This window comes from Lepidothrix coronata, unplaced genomic scaffold, assembly GCF_001604755.1.
Source record: "Lepidothrix coronata isolate B3197 unplaced genomic scaffold, Lepidothrix_coronata-1.0 Scaffold20, whole genome shotgun sequence".
In the NCBI taxonomy this organism is placed as follows: domain Eukaryota; kingdom Metazoa; phylum Chordata; class Aves; order Passeriformes; family Pipridae; genus Lepidothrix; species Lepidothrix coronata.
In genome coordinates this window covers 1106769-1127116 of record NW_016690200.1, presented here as the reverse complement: position 1 = coordinate 1127116, position 20348 = coordinate 1106769, and the positions used below count along the sequence as shown (strand labels likewise).

At 38.3% G+C, this 20348-nt stretch overlaps 1 protein-coding gene across 4 annotated transcripts in view; it reads left to right on the top strand.

Moving 5' to 3' along the window:
• SEMA3D (semaphorin 3D) overlaps positions 1-20348 on the top strand; it is a 138310-nt gene that overhangs the window by 44433 nt on the left and 73529 nt on the right. For all 4 annotated transcript variants that reach the window (XM_017807825.1, XM_017807826.1, XM_017807828.1 and 1 more), the window contains exons 2-3: positions 704-894; positions 14223-14383. In XM_017807825.1, the coding sequence (XP_017663314.1) occupies positions 704-894; positions 14223-14383 (352 nt within the window). The remainder of the gene's footprint in view (positions 1-703; positions 895-14222; positions 14384-20348) is intronic.

The following is a 20348-nucleotide window of genomic DNA, read 5'->3' as shown; positions in this document are numbered from 1 at the left end:
CTGGCTAAGTTGCACGCTGTGCTAATGAAGTCCCATATCAGCCTATTGACCTCTGCATGAAACACTCATTAAAGTTTATAGGACATTTTGGTGAATGAGTTGAGGCAGTTATTCTGCTGGAAATACTATACTGAAAACACTTTTAAATCTGCCATCCACGCTGACTTTTTTCTCTATTAAAATAAAACACAACTGCTTGCTCTATACAATTTTCTTAGTTTATTTATGAAAGTTTATGATGAGTATGTACTCACTGTTAACTCAGCTTGTACCCCCATGGTATCTGAGATATTACGGTTCATTCTAGCCATAGCATAAATATAAAGTAGCTGCTGTACTGAGATTAAGAAAGTTATAAAACATTAAGATATCCAGTGGAGCAGTATGAACTAACAAGTTACATGGTCACTTTTGAACGGAAAATATTCTTTTTATGGATACTGCTTTAATTTAATTTGTGCTTAAACTTTAGCTGTGCTAGACACTGGTGTTTGAAAAATTTATGTATTTTTCCAGTGTCAAAATGTGCAAATTTAGTATTATAAAAACAGATTTACAACATTTTTAGTTATATTAGATGAACAAATACTTCTGTAACGAAGATACTAAATCAGTTACTCTTTAAAGATAGGTCTGGCTTGCTCACAGAATTATTGTTTATAGAAAAATGGAGATCTACAGATGTTTTCTTTTTTTCTTCCAGATTAAACTTGGATTGTTTGAAAAGTGGGAAGATATTTCACCATAGTGCAAAAGAAGGTACAGAAGAAGGGAGCAGAATGAGAGCTTTGCAAGCGCCACATGCCTGCAGTCTGCTATCTTTAGTGATGCTCTTCCTTCCAGTCATTGGAACGTCAAAACAAACTATCCCGAGACTGAAGCTTTCCTATAAAGGTAAACTTTTCAGTAGTTTTTCTGATTCTGCCACTTTTGTTTTGATGTGATGTTGCCAGCAGTTCATTTGTATTATTAATCAGGAAAGCAAAACACTGTCCCTACAGTTCCCAGAAATACATAATATAAGCCTTAAAGATGGATGAATTCTGCCTAGGGACAGTATTAAATTCTCTTTTTAGTGTATGTGTAGGGGCACATGTTTCTGAAATATAACTGTCTTTTTAAACCATTATTTCTATTTGTTCCAAGAGGATGTTAACGTACTATACATAAATTAGAGGGGAGTCACTGCCTAAACATAAGCTTCTAGTGCTACTTGAAACACCCTGAGGCCCATTGGAGACATTCCCATGTGGCTGGTGGAGATGAGGTGGGACATGGAGAACATTCACACCTTCCTCGAGCATCAGAGAAAGTCGAGGGAGCTGCCCCAAGTGTTTCAAAGGACAGTGTAATTTATTTTTTTAATAATTTTTTTGTATTCTTGATATGCATTTTTCTTTTTCCTTACTTCTTTGAATCACAAAAGCGTGTTTATCTGTGGAATTTCTTAATCTTGTGTGTGGTTCTTGTGGAGAATGTTAGCGGCTGAGGGGTTTAAACAGATGTATTTATGTATTAATGGACAATTTTTTATAGAGGTTAGATTTCTTGTTGCTTAGAAGGTACAGCACACCACAGGCACAGAGATATGTCACTGATATTGTCTTCTTTAACCCAAACAAATGCTCCCCAGTTAGTTATGTTTCAGCTATGTCAGCACTCTGCCCTTATGGGAGCTATTTCTGCTCTGTTTTTCAAACTTACGTCTTCCTATGCATTGCAGAATTACACTCATGATGGTGTGATGGGACAGGCTGTAAAACCTTTGTCAGGGCTTATGATATGTTTATCATGAGTTTAACACGCTGAGGAATTTATTGAGTAAGCAGAGTGACATGCTATTTATTTACAAGCTTCTCTTCTGCTAGATTTGTATGCCACTGTGCTTTTGCTATTCCACTGTGTATGGATGTGTTTGGATGTGTTTCTGTGAGAGAGACAGAGGAAGAGAGATCAAGGGATCTTGACAACATTTTTATAAATTCAGGAAACAGTTGCACTTGCTGAGGCCAATGAATACAGAAACTGAAAGAACATGACATGAGTTATGAAAGTTAGCAATAAACCCCTCCTAACATACAGCCAGCCTTCTCACAGCCAGGCCTTTTGAGATAATTCCCCAAAGCAGCATATACCATATGGCGATGGCATTTATTGTGGATTTGACACTCACGATTAGCGAATTCCTCTAAACTTCAAAAGCAGACAGCCTTTGGCAAAATCCTGATGGATGCATTTGGCAGGTAAGGATGGGAGGAGAAAGAAAAATTATTGAGGTCAACACGGGGAAAAAAAGAAATGGCTGAAATCTTAGTTTAAAATAGTGGCAGAGACCTGCTGGGAGTGGTTGGGAAAATGCCTGAGCTCGTTTAAAAAGACAATGAGTGGATGATTGATATTTAGGCCCTGACCCAAACTTTTATTAGCAACTTTATAAACCTTTCAGTTTGGCTTGAGGGATACAGTTTCCTGTCCAAGCTTATCCACCTATATTCCTGCAGGGGGGGAAAAGTCAACAACAGATACAGATAGAAAATGGCACATAAATCTTAATTTGGAGAGCAGTGATGGAACTGAAAATCCAGAAGAAAAAGAATTATCAGAATTTATTGTGCCTTCTCTTAATTTTTTTGGGGGGAACGGGATGTGTTTTTCTTTTTCCACATGGAAGAAAAACATTATTACAGTTTTTTCATACTTATGTATTGTAAATGTTATCAGCATGGCTTATTGTAATTAAGTCATATTTTTGTTGTTGATAACATCATGTCAGATCTCCTGACCATTAATTATAGTTGGAATTAAGTCTACCTTCCTCCCCCCAAGTATTTCAGCTAAAATAATTCCAAGGTTTCTGAGAATTAGATGTAGGAGAAATGAACTGTCTTGCCAGTTCTCATAAAATTGTTACAAGTAACGTCACTGACAAGTCCTGGCATCTCTGTTCTTTGGAACTAAGACTTGAAATATCATAAGGAGGAGCATACAGGGCTCTTTTCCTTCTTTATGGAAAACTGACCAAGACTGGACACATCAGGCAGCTTCAAAGACCTGGTCACACATGTTAAGATACAGATATTCCAGCGAAGGAATTAATATAATGTCATATGATAGATTTCAGTTATTGTTTGCCTCAGTTCTAAAGATGTATTTTAAAAAAATTGTGCACATATAAAACTAAAACTACATGCAATTAAATTAAAATATCTTGTAGTACATGTGTTTTCCACCTTTGTTAATATGATCTTTAATCACATACCTCAGCCTACATTTTCCCTGTTCCATTAATTGAATAATTCTTCAGTATTTCTTTTTATCTTTTTCACTTAGTCTTTAGCTTTTAGGTAGTGGTTCATGTCATTGATATCTCAGAAATTATGACTGTACTTGTGATATTTCTAGGGTGTTTTCACTGCATAGACCTTAATTAATCTATATCTTAAACACTTTTACAAGATTATGAGATATTCTTATTATATTTATGTTATGTTTAATATTAGGAAAAGGTAACAAATTGTCTTCTAATATAAGATTACTATCTTTAGAAAATCAGGGGATGATTTTTGAGTAATATTCCATATTTTAATACTCTTTCTATAGCCCTACATTCAGTGTCAGAGCAACAGTGTGTATTTATCAGTAATTGTCATGTAGCTGGAGATACCGTGTGACCTTCATGCAAATTGTAGAACTCCCCAAGCACAGAAGTGACATTCAGCTTCCCTAAGCAGCACATCCTCATTGTCTGCTACCTCATTTAATATCCTCATTCTGACCTCTATAACAAATGCAGAAGATTTTCATAAACCAGTCTCATTCATTAATGTCATTTACAGGAGAACATCAGTTGTGTTACTAAAGAACAGGAGGATCTGTGTCCTAATTTACATATGTGGACATGTTTAATTCGTACAGTATAGACAGTCTTATTTATGTCTATCTTTTGAGTAATAATCTTTGTTAATTCATTGACAGGTACTTTCATACAGATTTTGTGTGTGTGTTTCTACGTTTTACTTTATAGGGAGAGGCAGCGAATAGCCAGACCAGAAGGCTGATTGTCTTCTAGAAAAAAAAGAAATAAAATTCAACTTCTTTCAATTTGTGGCTATCTTAAAATTTCCCAGTAGAAATGCAGAGTCCTAACAGCAAATTTAACCTGTTGATTCGCTTTACTTTGCTGCTTTTCATGGATGTCTTAATAAGTGTAGTTGTGTTCTCAACGAATGCATTTATATTACCCAAGTGTGCACCCTGGTTTCTTGGCTGGAAGGGATGCCCTAGCCCAGATTTGGATATTGTCACAGGGACATATCCACACTGACATCCACAAACATATATCATTCCCATGTGGGAATGTGGCCATGTCCCAGAGTGAGCCATGCTTGCTGGGAGCAGTGGTGAGTTGGCCAGAGGACCAGGATCCTGCATTGTGACACAGTACATAGGAAAAGGCACCACTGAAGGCAACCTTTGGCTTTTAAAACAGGACTTACTTAACACTGTTAAAAACAACTATGGTAGTAATTTAAATCTAATAAACAAGAACATTATTTTCAACTGGTTTGTTCTTCTCCATATTGAATGAATTAAGCTGCAGTCTCACTCCCACTAAAGTCATGGCAAGAGCTTTGCCACTGAAGTAAATTGAAGCAGGATCAAATTTACACTCCTTGTCTCTTTTTTAACCTTAAATAAGTAAACTAAAGACAGGCAGTTCTTTCTCCTCTGCTGAAGGATGACAATGCTAAATCATCAATTCCATGTGGAAATTAGCCCCGTTTAAGGATTATTTAGTTTCTTGCAGTTTCGTACATAGAATTTTCTTCCCTCTGAGAATTTCCCCCTAATAGTGATCCATTCTTACAACATGGTGAAAAAGCAGAGGAGAACATTTTGGTGGCAGGAATTCTTTTGAGAACTTGATTGGATGAGTACATTTCCTTAATGTTCTAAAAATGATCCTTTGAACATGCTACTTTAAAATGTCAAGCATCCTGTTCTCTGTATAGTTTTTGCTTTAAACTTGTTTTATTTTATAACTGATGAGATGCTTAACTGTTGCATCGGAGCTGTTAGTTTGTTCTGTTTCAGTGTAGCTGGCTTATTTCCACATCATGCATTGTTTCATTATACATATAAAACATAGTTACAATTGTACAGCTCCATGAGCCTCACTTAAACCATCTGTGACACTGCAGCAACCCCAGTACCCCAACGGGGTGTTGCACAACTATGAATGGTTGGAACTAGTGGTGTACAAATAAGCCTAGAAATGAGCTTGCATTTTGCAGCTGCGCTTGCTCTACAGGAAGAAAAACTAAAACCAACAAAAACCTGCTCTTGTGGCAATATCAGCAGCTGTAAATCTGAATGCTCATGAAGATCAAGCAAAGTGGGCTGAGTGAGGAAGTGGTGCTTTTCTTGAGTCCCTTGTTTGCTGTTAGATTCATTTTTGATGATTTGTTATTTCTCAGAAAAATCTGTCTCAGACTGTTTTGCAGAGAAACAAAATGTTTATGTGAGAGCGAAGATCCCAGTTTTGGATGATTGTCTAGTTATGCAAAAGACTTTGTCTGTTTTGTCTCAAAAATGCTTTCTGGAGGCAATGATCATTGAGACTTACAATGTACCCTAGCTTGAAGATGGATGGGGCACTGCTGTCCATGTGAGGAAAGACTTTTGTATGTTCTGTAGACTAAGTATAAACTTGAAGGCATTTATAACAATTTAGTAATGGGAAAAACAGCGAGTTTCTTACAGAATTTTTTTTCCTTTCTTACACTAGTGAACTTGAAGGTCAGATCCAACCATATGTTGCATTTTCTGTCATATAATTATCATATATATATAATGTCCTGGAGAGCAGCCTCCAGTCAGTGACATCAACAGTTTATATAGCAGTTGAACTAAGAATAACCTTAGAGAATTGACCCATATCAACCTCTTAACAGTGTAAACAGCCTGTAGTTCACAACAGTTTTCATTTTTTCATGATCACAATAGGGCCTCAATTGGATAAAAAAAGAATTGTGTTCACAAAATACCAAACTACTCTGAATCTTGACTTTATTAAATCTCAAAAGATGAGAGAAAAAACACAAAAAGGAAGAATGATTGGTCTCTTGCAAAAAGGAGGATGGGACAGTGTAAAAAACTGGTCCCCTAGAAGAATGTGGGGAAGACACATGATCAGTGGCATCAGCTCTGAAGAGAGTTCTTTCAAAAATCTATTTTTTAATTGCATGTTTACTAACGACATCTGTTAAGAAAATCCAACTCAGATGAGTTTCAAAATTCCCAACCCTGTTCTCTTTCTATGCACTAATTTGAGGGCATGATCCTCCTGACGTCAGTGTCTGTCTAGCAGTGGACATCTGTGGTCACCACACAGGTCCTCCTCGAGTCACATCCTATTTCCCTTTCCTCCCTCCCTATTTCTGCTGTTCCACTTATATCTGAGTTCCTCACAGAGCGGCTGAGGGATTTAGGGGAGGAGGACTGTTCTGTACTCAGAGTCCTTTGGACATAAATACACAAAGATATAGCAGAAAGAGACAAAATTTCCTTTATCATGCCCGTGCACTGTCGGAGGAGTCAGAAGGATTGTGTAACTCTGCTTAACAGAGACATTTCAACAAGGATGGGAGTGACAGATACCTTTTTTGAGAAAATAGGCAATCTACTTTGTGATCCAAATCCTGGCTATCCCAAAATGATTTGCCGTTGAACTATAGAGTTTGGCAGCTAAGAGGTTACTGAAGACACTGAAATTTTGTGTTTAATTTATCTGGCACAATTAGGGTGACTTTACAAATTCTCTGCGTCATCCATACACTCTGGATTTTCTTGAAAAATATGTCTCATTAAATATGTAACACGACCTTAGCCTATATGACATAATGGATATAAATATTAATAATAAAAAATGACCTGCCTACAATATGAAATAAAAGCTTATAACTATATGCTAGAGCATCCACAGGTCATGTCACCCAATTTTATATTTGAAATTAAATTGGGAGGGGCTTCTGTCTGCCTTGTAAAGGAAACCTCTTAGGGTCCATTCCAGATCTACTGACGAGTGTGCACTTCGTAGGAGCTGGAGCTTTGAACCTGCTTTCCCGTTGCTTTGGAACTAATATACTGCAGCCCATGGTTTCCTTGTGCAGACACACATCTCTGAGATCTGTTGTCCTGTTGCTTTTAGTAACTACACTGCTGTTACAATTTTACCCAAGTCTACAGGGCATATACTGGGTCCACCTGAACATCTGCAGGTGGGACTCTGAATCTGATAGAGGTTGCTTGGCCCATCTCCAAGACAAAAATCTAGCTTATTAGGGAATTAATGCTGATATTCAATGACCTCTATTTTTAATGGCTTTATAAGAATTTAATTCATGTCAATATCAGAAAGCATAACCGATAATTCTAATTCATTTTACCATAGGAAAATATATAGCCTAATTATATTTGCCATAGTAAATCTAGTTTACCATAGTAAATATGTAGTCTAGTTCAAGGTATTAGAATGGGAACTGGGTTTATTTTCATTACTCCAAGGCGTTCTTTACTATTGCCAGTGCAAAACTGTTTTGCAAACCTACCTTTGCTTTAGCCAATTTAACTACCTTGTTCTACTTGCTGGCTCGCTTGCTTTTCGATAATATAAATATATATGTGTGTGTGTGTAAAACAGGGGTAAAAAAAGAAAAATAATAAAAAGAGAAAAGTCTCAAAGTCTTTTGAAATTTCCTGAAAACAGTTATTTTTTATATTTAAAGCACATTTTCTTAGAGAATGTCCATCTGATGCAGGTATCTGAAATAATGACTAAGTGACTTAAACGGTGATTCCCTACAGCAGTCACGTGTCTGTACTGCACTTCTGTAGCACTTCAGAGCAGGGCTACTAATTTTGCTTTGTCAACCAGAAGTCATGATGGTAGAAACATCTAAAATATGAATTAATCCTCCCACTCTCTTCTTACAAAAGTTCCCCTTCCTCATTCAGAGCATGGGAAAGAAATCTTATCTGGCCCACGTCAGACAGGGAACCTCCCTGTGGGGACAGGAACAAGCAGTTATATGCAGGGAGAGCAAGTAGGAACCTCCTAAAGCGGGTTTGCTGCCAACAGCAGAAATCTCTGTTGCACTGACAAGTAAATTTGCTCGCAGAGGTCCCTGGCCTGTGCCTCTTTTCCTGTGCAAGCACTGCTCCCTCCACAGTGCCTTCAGCCCAGCCAAATACTGCCTTTGCTCCCCAGGTAGCAAGTCACATTGGTGAGCTGATTATTGTTTCCCAGACCTGGTTTCACCTCCTTTACTGTTTCTGCTCTGCCTGCATGTCCATCTGAATGTATCTTGGTTGAGTCAAGAAACTAGAAGAGCTTTTCGAAGCCAGTTCTGAGGAAATGCCCTTGCTCTCAGGGGAACGGTGTGAAGGGCGTTGAGGGGGCATCAGCACTTAGGAGATGTTACAGGCTCTCTCAGACGGTGGTTTCATGGCAGCTGAGCCAACATTACAACATGATGCTTCTGGACTGAGTACAACTGCTCCCTTCTCCCCAGATACACTCCCTTCTCCCCATACCCATTCTTTCCCCCCTCATCTGCTCCCTGGTGCATAGACCCGCCCTTGCTTGTGCACTATCTCCAGCTCTCCTCAGCCCCTTTCACAAGAGTATGTGCCATTAGGACTTTATGTCTTATTTAGCTTTACAGACTGACCATGCAGCTTGTGTGGCCTCTGTAGCAATGCTTGAAATCAGGGAGAAGTATAGTCCCCATGGCTTCTTGCTATACACCCAGGGCTAGATTTTCCACTGATAAAATTGTTGCAGGTGGTTAAACTGACAGTCTGGCTCTGAGTTTTGATGCAAGTGCAAGTGCATTGTGGAGCATGCAGAGGAAAGGGAAGGGTGGAATGTACAGCTATTCAGTGTTTCCATAAAAACTATGTTACTCAGGTGCTAATTATAACTGGTGTGTAGTATACAATGACACTGGTGTGGAAATCACAAATAGCATTCAATAACAGCAATGATAGACTACAAATCTGAATTTTTTCTGTCACTGAGCTGTTCTCTTAAGTCTTGAAAATGGAGGCACTAATGAAGTAACTGAGCAAGTACATCTGTTTGGTATTAACTCTTCATTATCAATTCACCCTCTTCAGGAGTACCTCACAGTGCCCTGTGTCTCTCCTCAGCCTGTTAGTATCAATATTATTGTGTTTTTCAGGCCCATGAAATTGGACCTTGGTATTACACCAGAGCTGTTCATGCCACTACAGTTCAAAGTCTCCCACTTTTTTGTATGAGGATCTTGTCTACTTTGTTATGAACATTACCCTCATTAGGACGCCAACATACATTTGAACACAGTGAGAAAAATGTTAAAGTGGAAGTATTGTTAAGATATCTGACCAATTTAAAAACATCTTTCATCTATAACAGCTGTAGGCTGAATGGAGCAAGTCCTGGTGTCAGATGTACAGTCTGAGAAAGCAGGTTTGAGTAAAATGAATCCTGCGAAGAGAACTGTCAGCACTTGTCAGTAGTGTCAGAAGAGCTATTAGTCAGATCTGAGTTTCTGTAGCCAACTGTACCTTGGGTTTACTTCAGAAAACTCCTTACAGGTTTAAATCCTGGACACTGAAATCCCCAACAAAATTCTCATTTGCTCCAAGTGTGAAGCAAAGTCAATTTATCTTACTTCCTACTTCCTTCATCAGCAAAGCCCAAATGGAATAAGAATTTAAAACTGTCATGTTTTGTACAGCTGCTACCAGAGAGGATGAGCAGAAGTAGCAGGACAGCCTGCTGCTGTTTTATCTGTCCACAGACAAATGGGCCATAAAGTGTAGCAAAATTCTCTGTCTTGCCTCAAGGTGACGTGTTTATCTCTAGAGAACGCTCAATTTCAGAATTTCTTCTGAAGATGCAGTTAGTTGAAAAGTGCAGGTGCAAGGGCTTTTAAATACTCTAACCATTTGTGCATAATTCTGAAGGAAATAAAAGTCTGAAATGAAGGATTGCTTGTCTTTTGAAGGCAAGGGCAATATAATGATGGGAATTTGTTCTGAACAAATACATCTGAGGTCAATTGGATCTTTTAAACTCAGAATACTTTAGGAATTCTCTAAATGGCTCTATTTATGCTATATTGACATATATGAAATATGGTTCAGAATTTCTACAATATCCATGTAAGTCTTCATGGGTATTCTCCAGCAATGAAAGGACTTGCTCCTACCTAGAGGAAAGTGTTGTGACATTTGTTTTTTACTGTATATAAAAATTATGCAGCCTTTATATTCAGTCTTATTTCCAAGCTGTTTTCAATAGTCAGTAAATAACTGCCCAAACATGATTCTTCACCACTTTGCAGCTTGTGTTGTCATTTGTGTCAGTAAGAAAGCAGAGTGCACTACTGTCATTCCAGTCTGGAATATTTTACAGATATTTTCCTAATGATGCAGTGAAATAAATGATTGCACAAGGCAGCAGGCAGGGCTCATTCCCACTTGTGCATTTCAGTCATGAGGCAGCTTTTTCTCTCACTGTTGTAACTGTTCCAGGTGTTTTTTTTTACTGAGAAATTCTGTAAGTATTAAGCAAGAGATGACAAATTTCCACTTGGGATGGTCACTTCAGAGATCATTCCTTCCAAATAAGAATGAAATGGGAAGTGGAGAGCAGTCTCAGTCATCATCTTTCAAGTATGTGGAGGATCAAGTCTATATTTTGGCAAATGACACCCTTGCAAAGTCCCATGCTTTGCATGACTCTAAGCAGTGAAAGTGCTTTAGAGCATTTGCACAAACGTATCATTTATCCTTCCTCAGATCAAATTCCCATGGCTGGAGATGCAAAGGAATTTTCCCTCATATTCTGCATCTTATTTACTCATGTCCCACAGGCGAGCACTATGGTATGACTGGAAGCTTTTCATCACAAGAGATTTAGAAGTAACACAGTGATATGGATTGCTGAAACACAGTAGCCTGTGAAATTCATGAGTCTCTCCTGTTTATTCATATTAATGCCTGTGAATGATTAATCAGTTGATATTGTGATCCTATATTCCTCTACTTCCCTTCATCCTGTCTACTAATTGGGACACAGTTGTGAAATAGGGATTTCTAAGACATTTATTATTATATACAGTGGATCAGATAACCTAGTAATGCAGCCAGCTCTTCCATCATGGGTGGAGAAAAGAAAGGCAATTACTCAGAAATTATGTGCTCCAGCAATGCTCAGCTGATAAACAGTATTTAAGAATTTTAATAGCACAAGGGAGATAAAACCTCCTATTGTGCTGTGACCAGCGTCAGAGAACCTCTTGCCAATAAACAGCTCTATCATATTCACTATTGACAATCTCCAGTCAAAAAAAAAAAACAAGGGAGGAAGTTTGTACCAGGGATGACATCTAATGAAGACACATCTACATCACACACAAAATATTAATAGTGAGTTTCTCTCAAAAGGGCTGCTCTGTAAGAGAAAAACTAGTTACTACCTGTGCCAGGAGTGAAAGAACCCAGTTACAACAAACGTCAGAAGCAGTATGTCTTTATGTCTTATTGGGTAAAAGCACACTGGTGGAGTGAGCTGAGCTTCAGAAGATGTGTTTCTTTTTCCTTCTTAAAAAAATTTCTTTATTACACTGGCTTGGTCATTCTTCAGCCAGGCTGTTCATCACCCAGCTCTAGTGTAAGAAGCAGTTTGGAGGGAACTGAGGTTTTTATAGTACCATGGTAACCATAAGTTGCTCCTAAGTGATCTCACTGTCAATTAATAACCAGATCTTTTAAAGTGTTACTAATTTAGAAAGTAAACCCTGACATCTTTGTCTTCAGAAAAGATATGTGAGAAAGATCATTACTGGTGTAAAGCAGTGTAGTGCTTAACACTGGATTTAATTTTTCAATGTGAAGTAAGATGTTTTTCCAAAGTACTGCCAAATAAATCTCACCTAAGGGAATAGGAGCTGTGATAGAGCTGCAGTTTGTTTTCAGATTTTATTGTGAAAACATTCTGCAGTGAGCCAGCCAAAACCACACAAACTTAAGTAGAAATAACTGAGCCAAAAAATAATTGTCATAATTATACGCCAGGTAGTCAGATTAATAATGATAAAATATTTTTCCTCCCACAATGCTGTTTACTAGCCAGCAACAGAACTTAATCTTTGCTTTGCTTGTCACATGGTTTGTGAGAGACCTTGGAGAAAAATATTCGTGTGTTTGGTTTTGGTTTTTTTTTTTTTTATTATTTCATTCAGGACATTTTCTGCAAAACACTTGCCCTAATTTTCGTCATGATCAGGAAGTGTAAATAACTTGTGCTATAAGTCTGGCTCCTCTAGCAGGAAGGCTACATTGTCCATCCAGTGCCGGAAAGGTGAAAATACCCTTAATTTTATGTTCAGTTAAATATAGGATTTGCCTTTCTGTTTGAAGTTTTCTGAATCATTTAGCTTGGAGAGTTTTCTTGTGGAAGAACTGATTCACATGTTTATTTTTTTCCCTCAGATTAGTGACTCCCCAACAAGACTTAACTCTCCTTGTGCTCTTTTCTGTATGGTGTGTCCTCATCCAGAATTACCATAGTATTCATTAAGCAAAATGGTACAGACTTTTTACTTTGCAGCCTTTTAGCTTTTTTACAGAAGTAAAATTCTTTCATTAGTTTCATAGAGTAACATGTTTTTTCTTAATTATCTTTTGGAAGAGATTTGAAGCCACTATTAATTCACAGTAAAACTTAAGTGTCAAAGTGTGTTTTTAATAGGGATCTTAAAGATGTTACTACTGGACGTTCCTTTTAATATACCATCTTCATTTAATTGAAATAATGATCTTTGAAGATCCCTTGATTACCTGGAGGAGGAGACCCATGTGGACTATGTGAAGTTCAACAAGACCAAGTGCAAGATCCGGTACCTAGTTCGTGGCAATCCTAAATATCAACACAGACTGGGAGATGAATAGATTGAGTGATGAATAGACTGAGTGCAGTCCTGTAGACAAGGACTTGGGCATACTGGTAGATGAAAAACTGGATATGAGCCAGCAATGTGTGCTCACAGCCCAGAAAGCCAATTGTATCCTGGGCTGTACCACAAGAAATGTGGCCAGCAGGTTGAGGGAGAGTATTCTGCCTTTCTAGTCTGCTCTGGTGAGACCCCAATTGCAGTACTACACTCAGTTTTGGGGTACTCGGTTCAAGAAAGACATGGACCTGTTGGAATGAGTCTGGAGGAGGGCCATGAAAATGATCAGAGGGCTTTAACACCTTAACTGTGACGACAGGCTGAGAGAGTTGGGGCTCATCAGCCTGGAGAAGAGAAGGCTCTGAAGAGACCTTATTGTGACCTTTCAATATATAAAGGGGTCTTATAAAAAGATGAAGGAAGACTTTTTACCAAAGCCTGTAGAGAGAGAACAAGAGGCAGTAGTTTTAAATGGAAGGAGAGTGGACTGAAATTGGACATAAGGAAGCATTTTTTATGATGAGGTGGTGAGGCGCTGGCACAGGTTGCCCAGAGAAGTTATGGATGCCCCATCCCTGGAATTATTCAAGGCCATGTCAGATGGGGCTTTGAGCCACCTGATTTAGTGAGAGATGCTCCTCCTCATAGTGAGGGGGTTGAACTGGATGATCTTCAAATGTCCCTTCCAACTCAAAGTATTCTATGGGTCTTTGATATCTGCCCCTTCTAACCACTGTTTCCTGCTTGTAACTATTCTTGGCTAGCATTGACCTTCCTTGCTGCTTCATATCTGAAGGGCCGAATATGGTGAGATATTAATCCTTGATCATGTGTATCCCTGATTATTATGATATAAACATACATTAGTTTTCTTAGAATGAAGAAAAGAGATAACACACATTTTGCAAAGATTTATCTTTTTTTGTTTCTAATTTTTGTTGAATTTCTGACTCCTTTATGCCATAGAGATAATGCGTTCAGAAAATTTTATACAGAAAAATATTTTCTGAAAGTAAATATTACCCAATTTGGAAGTGAAAAAAAAACAAAACAAAACAAAGCAATCCAAAATTAACAGGAATTGTATTATGACTCTGGAAAGACTGCAGTTATCTCACTGGTATACTCTATGCTGGTTGCATATATTTATAAAAGATATAGATGAGCCATATATAAAAATTTTGATTATAAAGGTTTTCTTCATTTTACCCACAGACTTGCTGCTTTCAAACAGCTGCATCCCATTCCTGGGATCTACAGAGGGGCTGGATTTTCGAACCCTGTTGCTAGATGAGGAGAGGGGCCGGCTGCTAATTGGGGCTAAAGACCACATCTTCCAGCTCAACTTGGTTGATTTAAACAAAAACGTGAAAAAGGTCAGTGTATTTTCTGCAGTTTATCTCCTAAGTTAAATTTTGTTAAATCTTTTTATTTATTTATTTATTTATTTGTGGTAAATGCAGATTCATTGTGCACTGCAGTCTACAAGGATTTGATAATCTTACCTCCCATAGTTATACAGATTATCTTCGTTCAGTTGAATTTCTCATGCTATATGATCTGTGCAACTGATGCCCTGCAAGAGATCAGAGACCTGGAAGAGTCCTACAGTGCATGAAAATAGCATCAAAATATCAGCAAACAGGAAAAGTGCAGCTCAGAGTGTTCAGCTCTCAATTTCTCTGGTCATGGTTACCCTATAGGATTAAAAGCATTTGAAAGGAAATAACTGAAGACAGCTCTTTCATTGCTTCCTGGCATCACTGGGATTACTTTACTGTAATATTGAACAGAGCGCAGGCAATTTGGATGGTTTAAATTATAGTAAAATGTAAGTGGCAATTTTAATATTAATATTTGTGTTAATACCTAAAATTACCAGTGATAGGAGAAGCTTCCACTGGAATATACTGTACTCCCTTGCCCATACCCTGTGACAATGTGTTAACTCCAGATAATATGATGGTAATTTAGGCTTCAATATTTCTAGCGGACACATTGAACTGGAGCTTTTTGAAAAGCACTCATAGCACAATTGACTGCTATGAGTAAAAACCAGATGCTTGCACAGGAACACATGAAAACTGGTTTCCTGCTTCTTCCAGATATGAAGAAAATGTAAATTCTCAGCTGTGTTTGATATTTTCTTTAAGCACCAGAAGGGGGTTTTAAGTTACTGTGTTCTCCTGTCAGCTCTGAAGGGGTAACTGACCCTGAATTAATGTGACTACAGGCAGGGCTGAACAGGTGTAATAAGAGACTATTTTGCCCACATATTTGAGCACAACACTTGCTGTCGTTATATAGAAGAGATACAGTACCAGGCTGAATATCTTATTTCTTGTCTTGACTTCTGCAATGCCGGACATGCCAGTTCTGTTAAAACTCAGATTCTGAGTATTTCAGGAAGTTTCTTCCCTGGGATGCTTTATCAAATACTTGCCTTGCTTCTGTCATCTCAGTAGTTGACTTAAAACCCACCACCTCAGGATATTGCATTAATAACAGCACTGTTAATTATAATTGCAGATTTTCAGGCTACAAATTGATTTCTGGTGTAGGCTTTCTGTAGAAAACAAATTCTGTTTGTGTAAAAAGCAGATTTCTGTTTCTGTGGGATGCTGTTTGCCTCCTGAGAGATGCTGAGTGCTGTCACTTCCCATTATGTTCAGTGGGGCTTTATGAGTCCAGACCTTGCTGGAGGTGGTGGCACCCTGCGAGTGCCGCCCCTCTATCCAAGCTGGTGACGTTTTGCCTTCAGCCAAACCACCACTGATCGTTGTGGACGTTGTGCTTTCCAAGAAGAGTGAGGCACAGATGGAGCCAGGAGAACTAACGTGCAATCAGTCAGTGCCATTTGGTATAGATGCTGTAGCACAAAGACTCACTTCGTACAGGAAGGAAAATTTGCATTTGGTAAGCTGAATAGAGAATGTGTGCCCTGTGGTAACCTGAAAGCAGGGAATAAAATTCCTAACCACTTGCATATCTGGACTAAAGGAATGATTGTGTGCACATTAAAATATTTATTAGTTTAACCATTCAGGTAATATTTAACTTTTCACAAAAAAAGCCCCAAAACCTGAGGAAAAACATATTTAAATAGGTAAAACTGACTGAGAAGCCCTGCAAAGCATGCTGATGGGCTAATTTTGAAGATTTGCATTTACCAACTTTACAAAATTATCTTCTTGCATAAATGCTCAGGTAACACAAGGCAATATCACATGAGTGCTTCTCTTTGATTCCTCTGTGCTTGGTTGGTAGCATCTTGCTAGTGGAGGGAAGGGATGAGATGAAGGAAGTTGCGTGAGAAGCCCTGTATAAATCTCAGTCCCTGCTGAGGTTTCAATGCTAAAGGATACTCTCCAGTAGCAGCAAAGTGTTAGAAAGTAGCATTTGCCTGTGCTGTGTTTAGACTGACCGTGGTTTGGGTTGGCTCTGGGCCAGGCGGCTCGCTTCCAGGCTTTCCCAGTGTGAGGAAACCACACATGTTGGGACTACAAGGGTCTGAAGTGTGTCCTTTGTACTCCTCTGGAGTAAGAGTCGTCTGGAAAAAATAATCTGCTTACACACAGCCACTAAAATGAGTAGTAATTGATTAGAATATTAAGTTTCTGCCTATAAATGATGTGTTTATTAATGACTTTGAGGAAGGAGAGTTAAAAGCAAGCTGAGGAGGCGAGAGAAGTGTAACAGCTTTGAGACTAGAATGCAAGAGTATGCATAGTTTGGGGTTTTCTTTCTTTAAAACAAAGCTGAATGTGAACTTTAAAAATACTCTATGCTGGGTAGATTCAGCTTGCTTTAATAAAGCTCTCAATTTCAGATATTTGTTTTATTAGGAGCAACTGATACCTCCAAAAGCCAAGTCAGGATCCCCCAACAATTTATTCTCATATGTGGATATAATTACTTGGCAAGATTATATTTAGAGTCTAATGCTCTATATTAAGACGTTTCTGGAATACTATTCGAAGAAGCATCCAAAGCATTGTATCCTGCTCCCTTCTCTAATGTATACATATATATAATTTAATAGCTTCCTTTTTACAATCTATTTATTTACATAAATTGGTTAATTTGACTTACATATATTAAGTTACGACTTTATTTCCTGGTGTATTTTTCCTGATGAAATAAATCAGTATTTCTGCTGGAGTCCCAATTTCTTAAGTCATTGTAGTTTTTATTCAATTTATTGTGTAATAGGTTGAAAACTTCCTTAGCTGGAAGCTTGAAAAAAATATATCCAGTTTCCAGTGCTTGCAAACCTAATTATAAAACAACAGTAAGTACAACAGTATAATAAGAAAGTCCTCCAGAATGACAAATGAATGCAGAAAACTAAAATTATTATAGTCAATAAATATCTAAACTTTAACAACAGAGAGTCATCTTTCTGTAGCAGGGATATAATTTCTGTGAAGTTGTCCTGCATAGAAGCCTTTAGCTCATATTGCAGGAGGCGCATTATCAACTGCCATAGTCTTTTTTTGAAACATCCTTATGTGCCTGACAAGTGCTGCAAGCTTTATGTAAACTGGAAGATTTGTGGTTCCTTCCTATGAGTAAAATAAAGATGTTCAGCAAAACAAAGCAGACCTACTGAAGATCTTTATGCCATAACCAGTGGAAGTGCAGTGTAAAACAGACATTTAATAGCATGAGAGGCTGGAAAGCTGGACAAGAAATTCTATAGGAACCCTAAGCTCTGGGATCCTGCTGGAAACATTACTTCAGTACATAGCATTTTCCTGTGAGTTTGCTTAAAGCCTTTGTTATTTTACTCCCTAAACTAAATAAATACTAAACACAAAATGTTGTCAGCTGGGTAAACACAAAGTAGCTGCAAAGCAACGGTGCCCCTTCCTGTGGGTCTGCTGGCTAACAGTGCACGTGGGGTTACATGTCGGCGCTATTATCACGGTGTAATCCACAGTGAGACCCGCCCAGCTCTGCAGGAATAGGAATGCTATCAAGGGCTGACAAGCTTTTGAAAAGCTGCCAACCTGCAGGAGCTGTCAGTGCTAGAAGACACAGCCACATGTGGGCCAAATAGATAAACATGTCAGATCCCCAATAGCAGCTTTGGAACAAGTTGTTTTCGTCTGTCCCAGTGTGCACTGGCTCAGGGTCACAAATTATCATCCCTTGGAGCATCCTCAGTTTATAGTCGCTACTATATTTTGGTATTCCCAGGTGCAGCTGTCTTGTGACATCCTTGAATGCCCTTTGGTATTGTTTATTATCTGTATTTCATGGGAAAATATACATATGCATAAATATATGTTTATCAGCTGGGTAAACGCTTATGAAATAGTTTCACATACACTTTTTTTTTATAACTCTAGTGCTTGCCAAGAGTTCAAGTGGGTTTATATGTCAGCACTATTATCATTGTGCAATACTTGCAGTGTGACCCACCCATCTTTGCAAAAAGGGGAACATATATGCAAATGCATATGCATATTTATGTAAAATAGCACCCTCGGGATACGGGAGCAGAATTTTACATTCATAGCTCTGAGAAATGTTCTGTCAGTCTTTATAAGCATGGTCTCCATTAAGAATGAACCCAGTGGGAATTTAGCCAGTAGTGAAGGGAGGCTTTGGTTCTTGCCATCAGAGTCCAGGATGTTTATTGCAGCCTTGAATCACATTAATACCAAGATTGGTCCTTCCTAAGCAAATATGTGCTGCTCATTCTACAACTCAAAGAAATTTAGCTTTCTGACTGTCAGCAAAAGCTGTAGACAGTTTGAGAGTGAAGCTTTCTTGACCTGTCAGAAGAAAAAGCTTGCAAGAAACATCACTGAAAGCCAAAGAGTCACATGGAAACCACTGGAGATACCTAAATTTCAGAAGCTGGGGGCGTGAGGACTGAGAAAGTCTAGAATAAACCCAGTGGAACTGCAGGAGGAATGTCACGAGTTTGATCCTCCACACATAGGGAATTAGTTCCCATCAGTAAATCCATACTGGAGGCCCTGCTTTTCAAACACATTGAACTTCTCCTCTGGATGTTGCAGTTTATAGGTTACTCGTTTCCACCTGTTTTGCAGTATTTCCCTTCCTCCCGAGATTAATAGATATTGAAACCATCTTATCTGTCATCTCCAATAAAACAAGACTGGTTTTACTGGATATCCATGAACTTTGGTGTCCAGTTCCCAAAGCTGGTCAGTGTGGGCACTAAAAGAAGAGTACAAGAAAAAACTGTAACAGTACTTCAAGTTAAGGACTTCCAGAGGCAAGAGTGATAACTTTGTGCTTGCTAGCACTTGGAGACTCTTACCACTGAGATATTTACTCTCGTTTGGAACCTCTGGAAACCTTTTGGAGTGCATGAAATTGTTTAACAGACTTAAATTTAGGCACCTGTGTAGACAAGGTGAAAGATTTTACACAGTGTTTACAGAAACAAAACAACAGGTGGGGCAAGATGTGAAGAAAGCAGTATGAAACCAGAATAAAAGCAGTCTTAGGTGGAAGAGAGTGTCTCTGTTATTTCCTTTTGCATTGTTTCTATAAATTATGTTTCCATAAACATCCGCTGTCATTTTTGTATTTTGGCTGTGTGTTTAGCTATAAAGAATGGCCAATATCCTGCTCTCTGAAAATATTTGCTCATATTAGTCTTTAGTTTTTCCAAAGGTAGGGTTTGTCTTTAGTCTGAAGTGATAAACATGTCAGGAGCAACGTCTTTTGCCCTAAAAGTCCTGGAGTACGGTTTCCTTCTAGGAGAAACAGACAGTAGTCAGAAGTCTGTTGTGGTTACACCGTGGAAAAAGAAGTGTAGAAGCACTGAAGCCTTTCATGATTTAATCCAGTGTAAATGAGATCAGCACCTGGTCCATTCTCTTTAAGTTTTCCCATGTGCTCATAACTTACATATGAAAATGCACTTTTCAGAAAATCCTTAAGGGCTGAAAGCATTGTCTGCTACTTGAGTTGTGCTGGAGATCGCAATTTCAGAGGAGAACCAGGGCATGTGGAGATGTTTCTTTGTCTCAGACATAGAATATTAAAGCCCATTTGGTTCCAATATGAGGTTTCATTCTTAAGAGCCACCTGCCAAATTTAAGCTTTCGAAGGTTTGTGAATGTGTCATCCAAATACACAACTTTTATTTCCCTCTGACTTCCAGTGCATTTTACTCAGTTTGACACATAATGAAAATAAAGATTGCCATACATTGACACTGGCATTCCTGCTGTACTGTAAATCACTTTGAAACAAACCTCATATTCTCTCTTCCCCCTTTCAGTGTCATATCAAATTATATCTTTCAGAGATCCAGTTTTCTGTTACTATGAAATAATTGGAGTTGGAAATTCT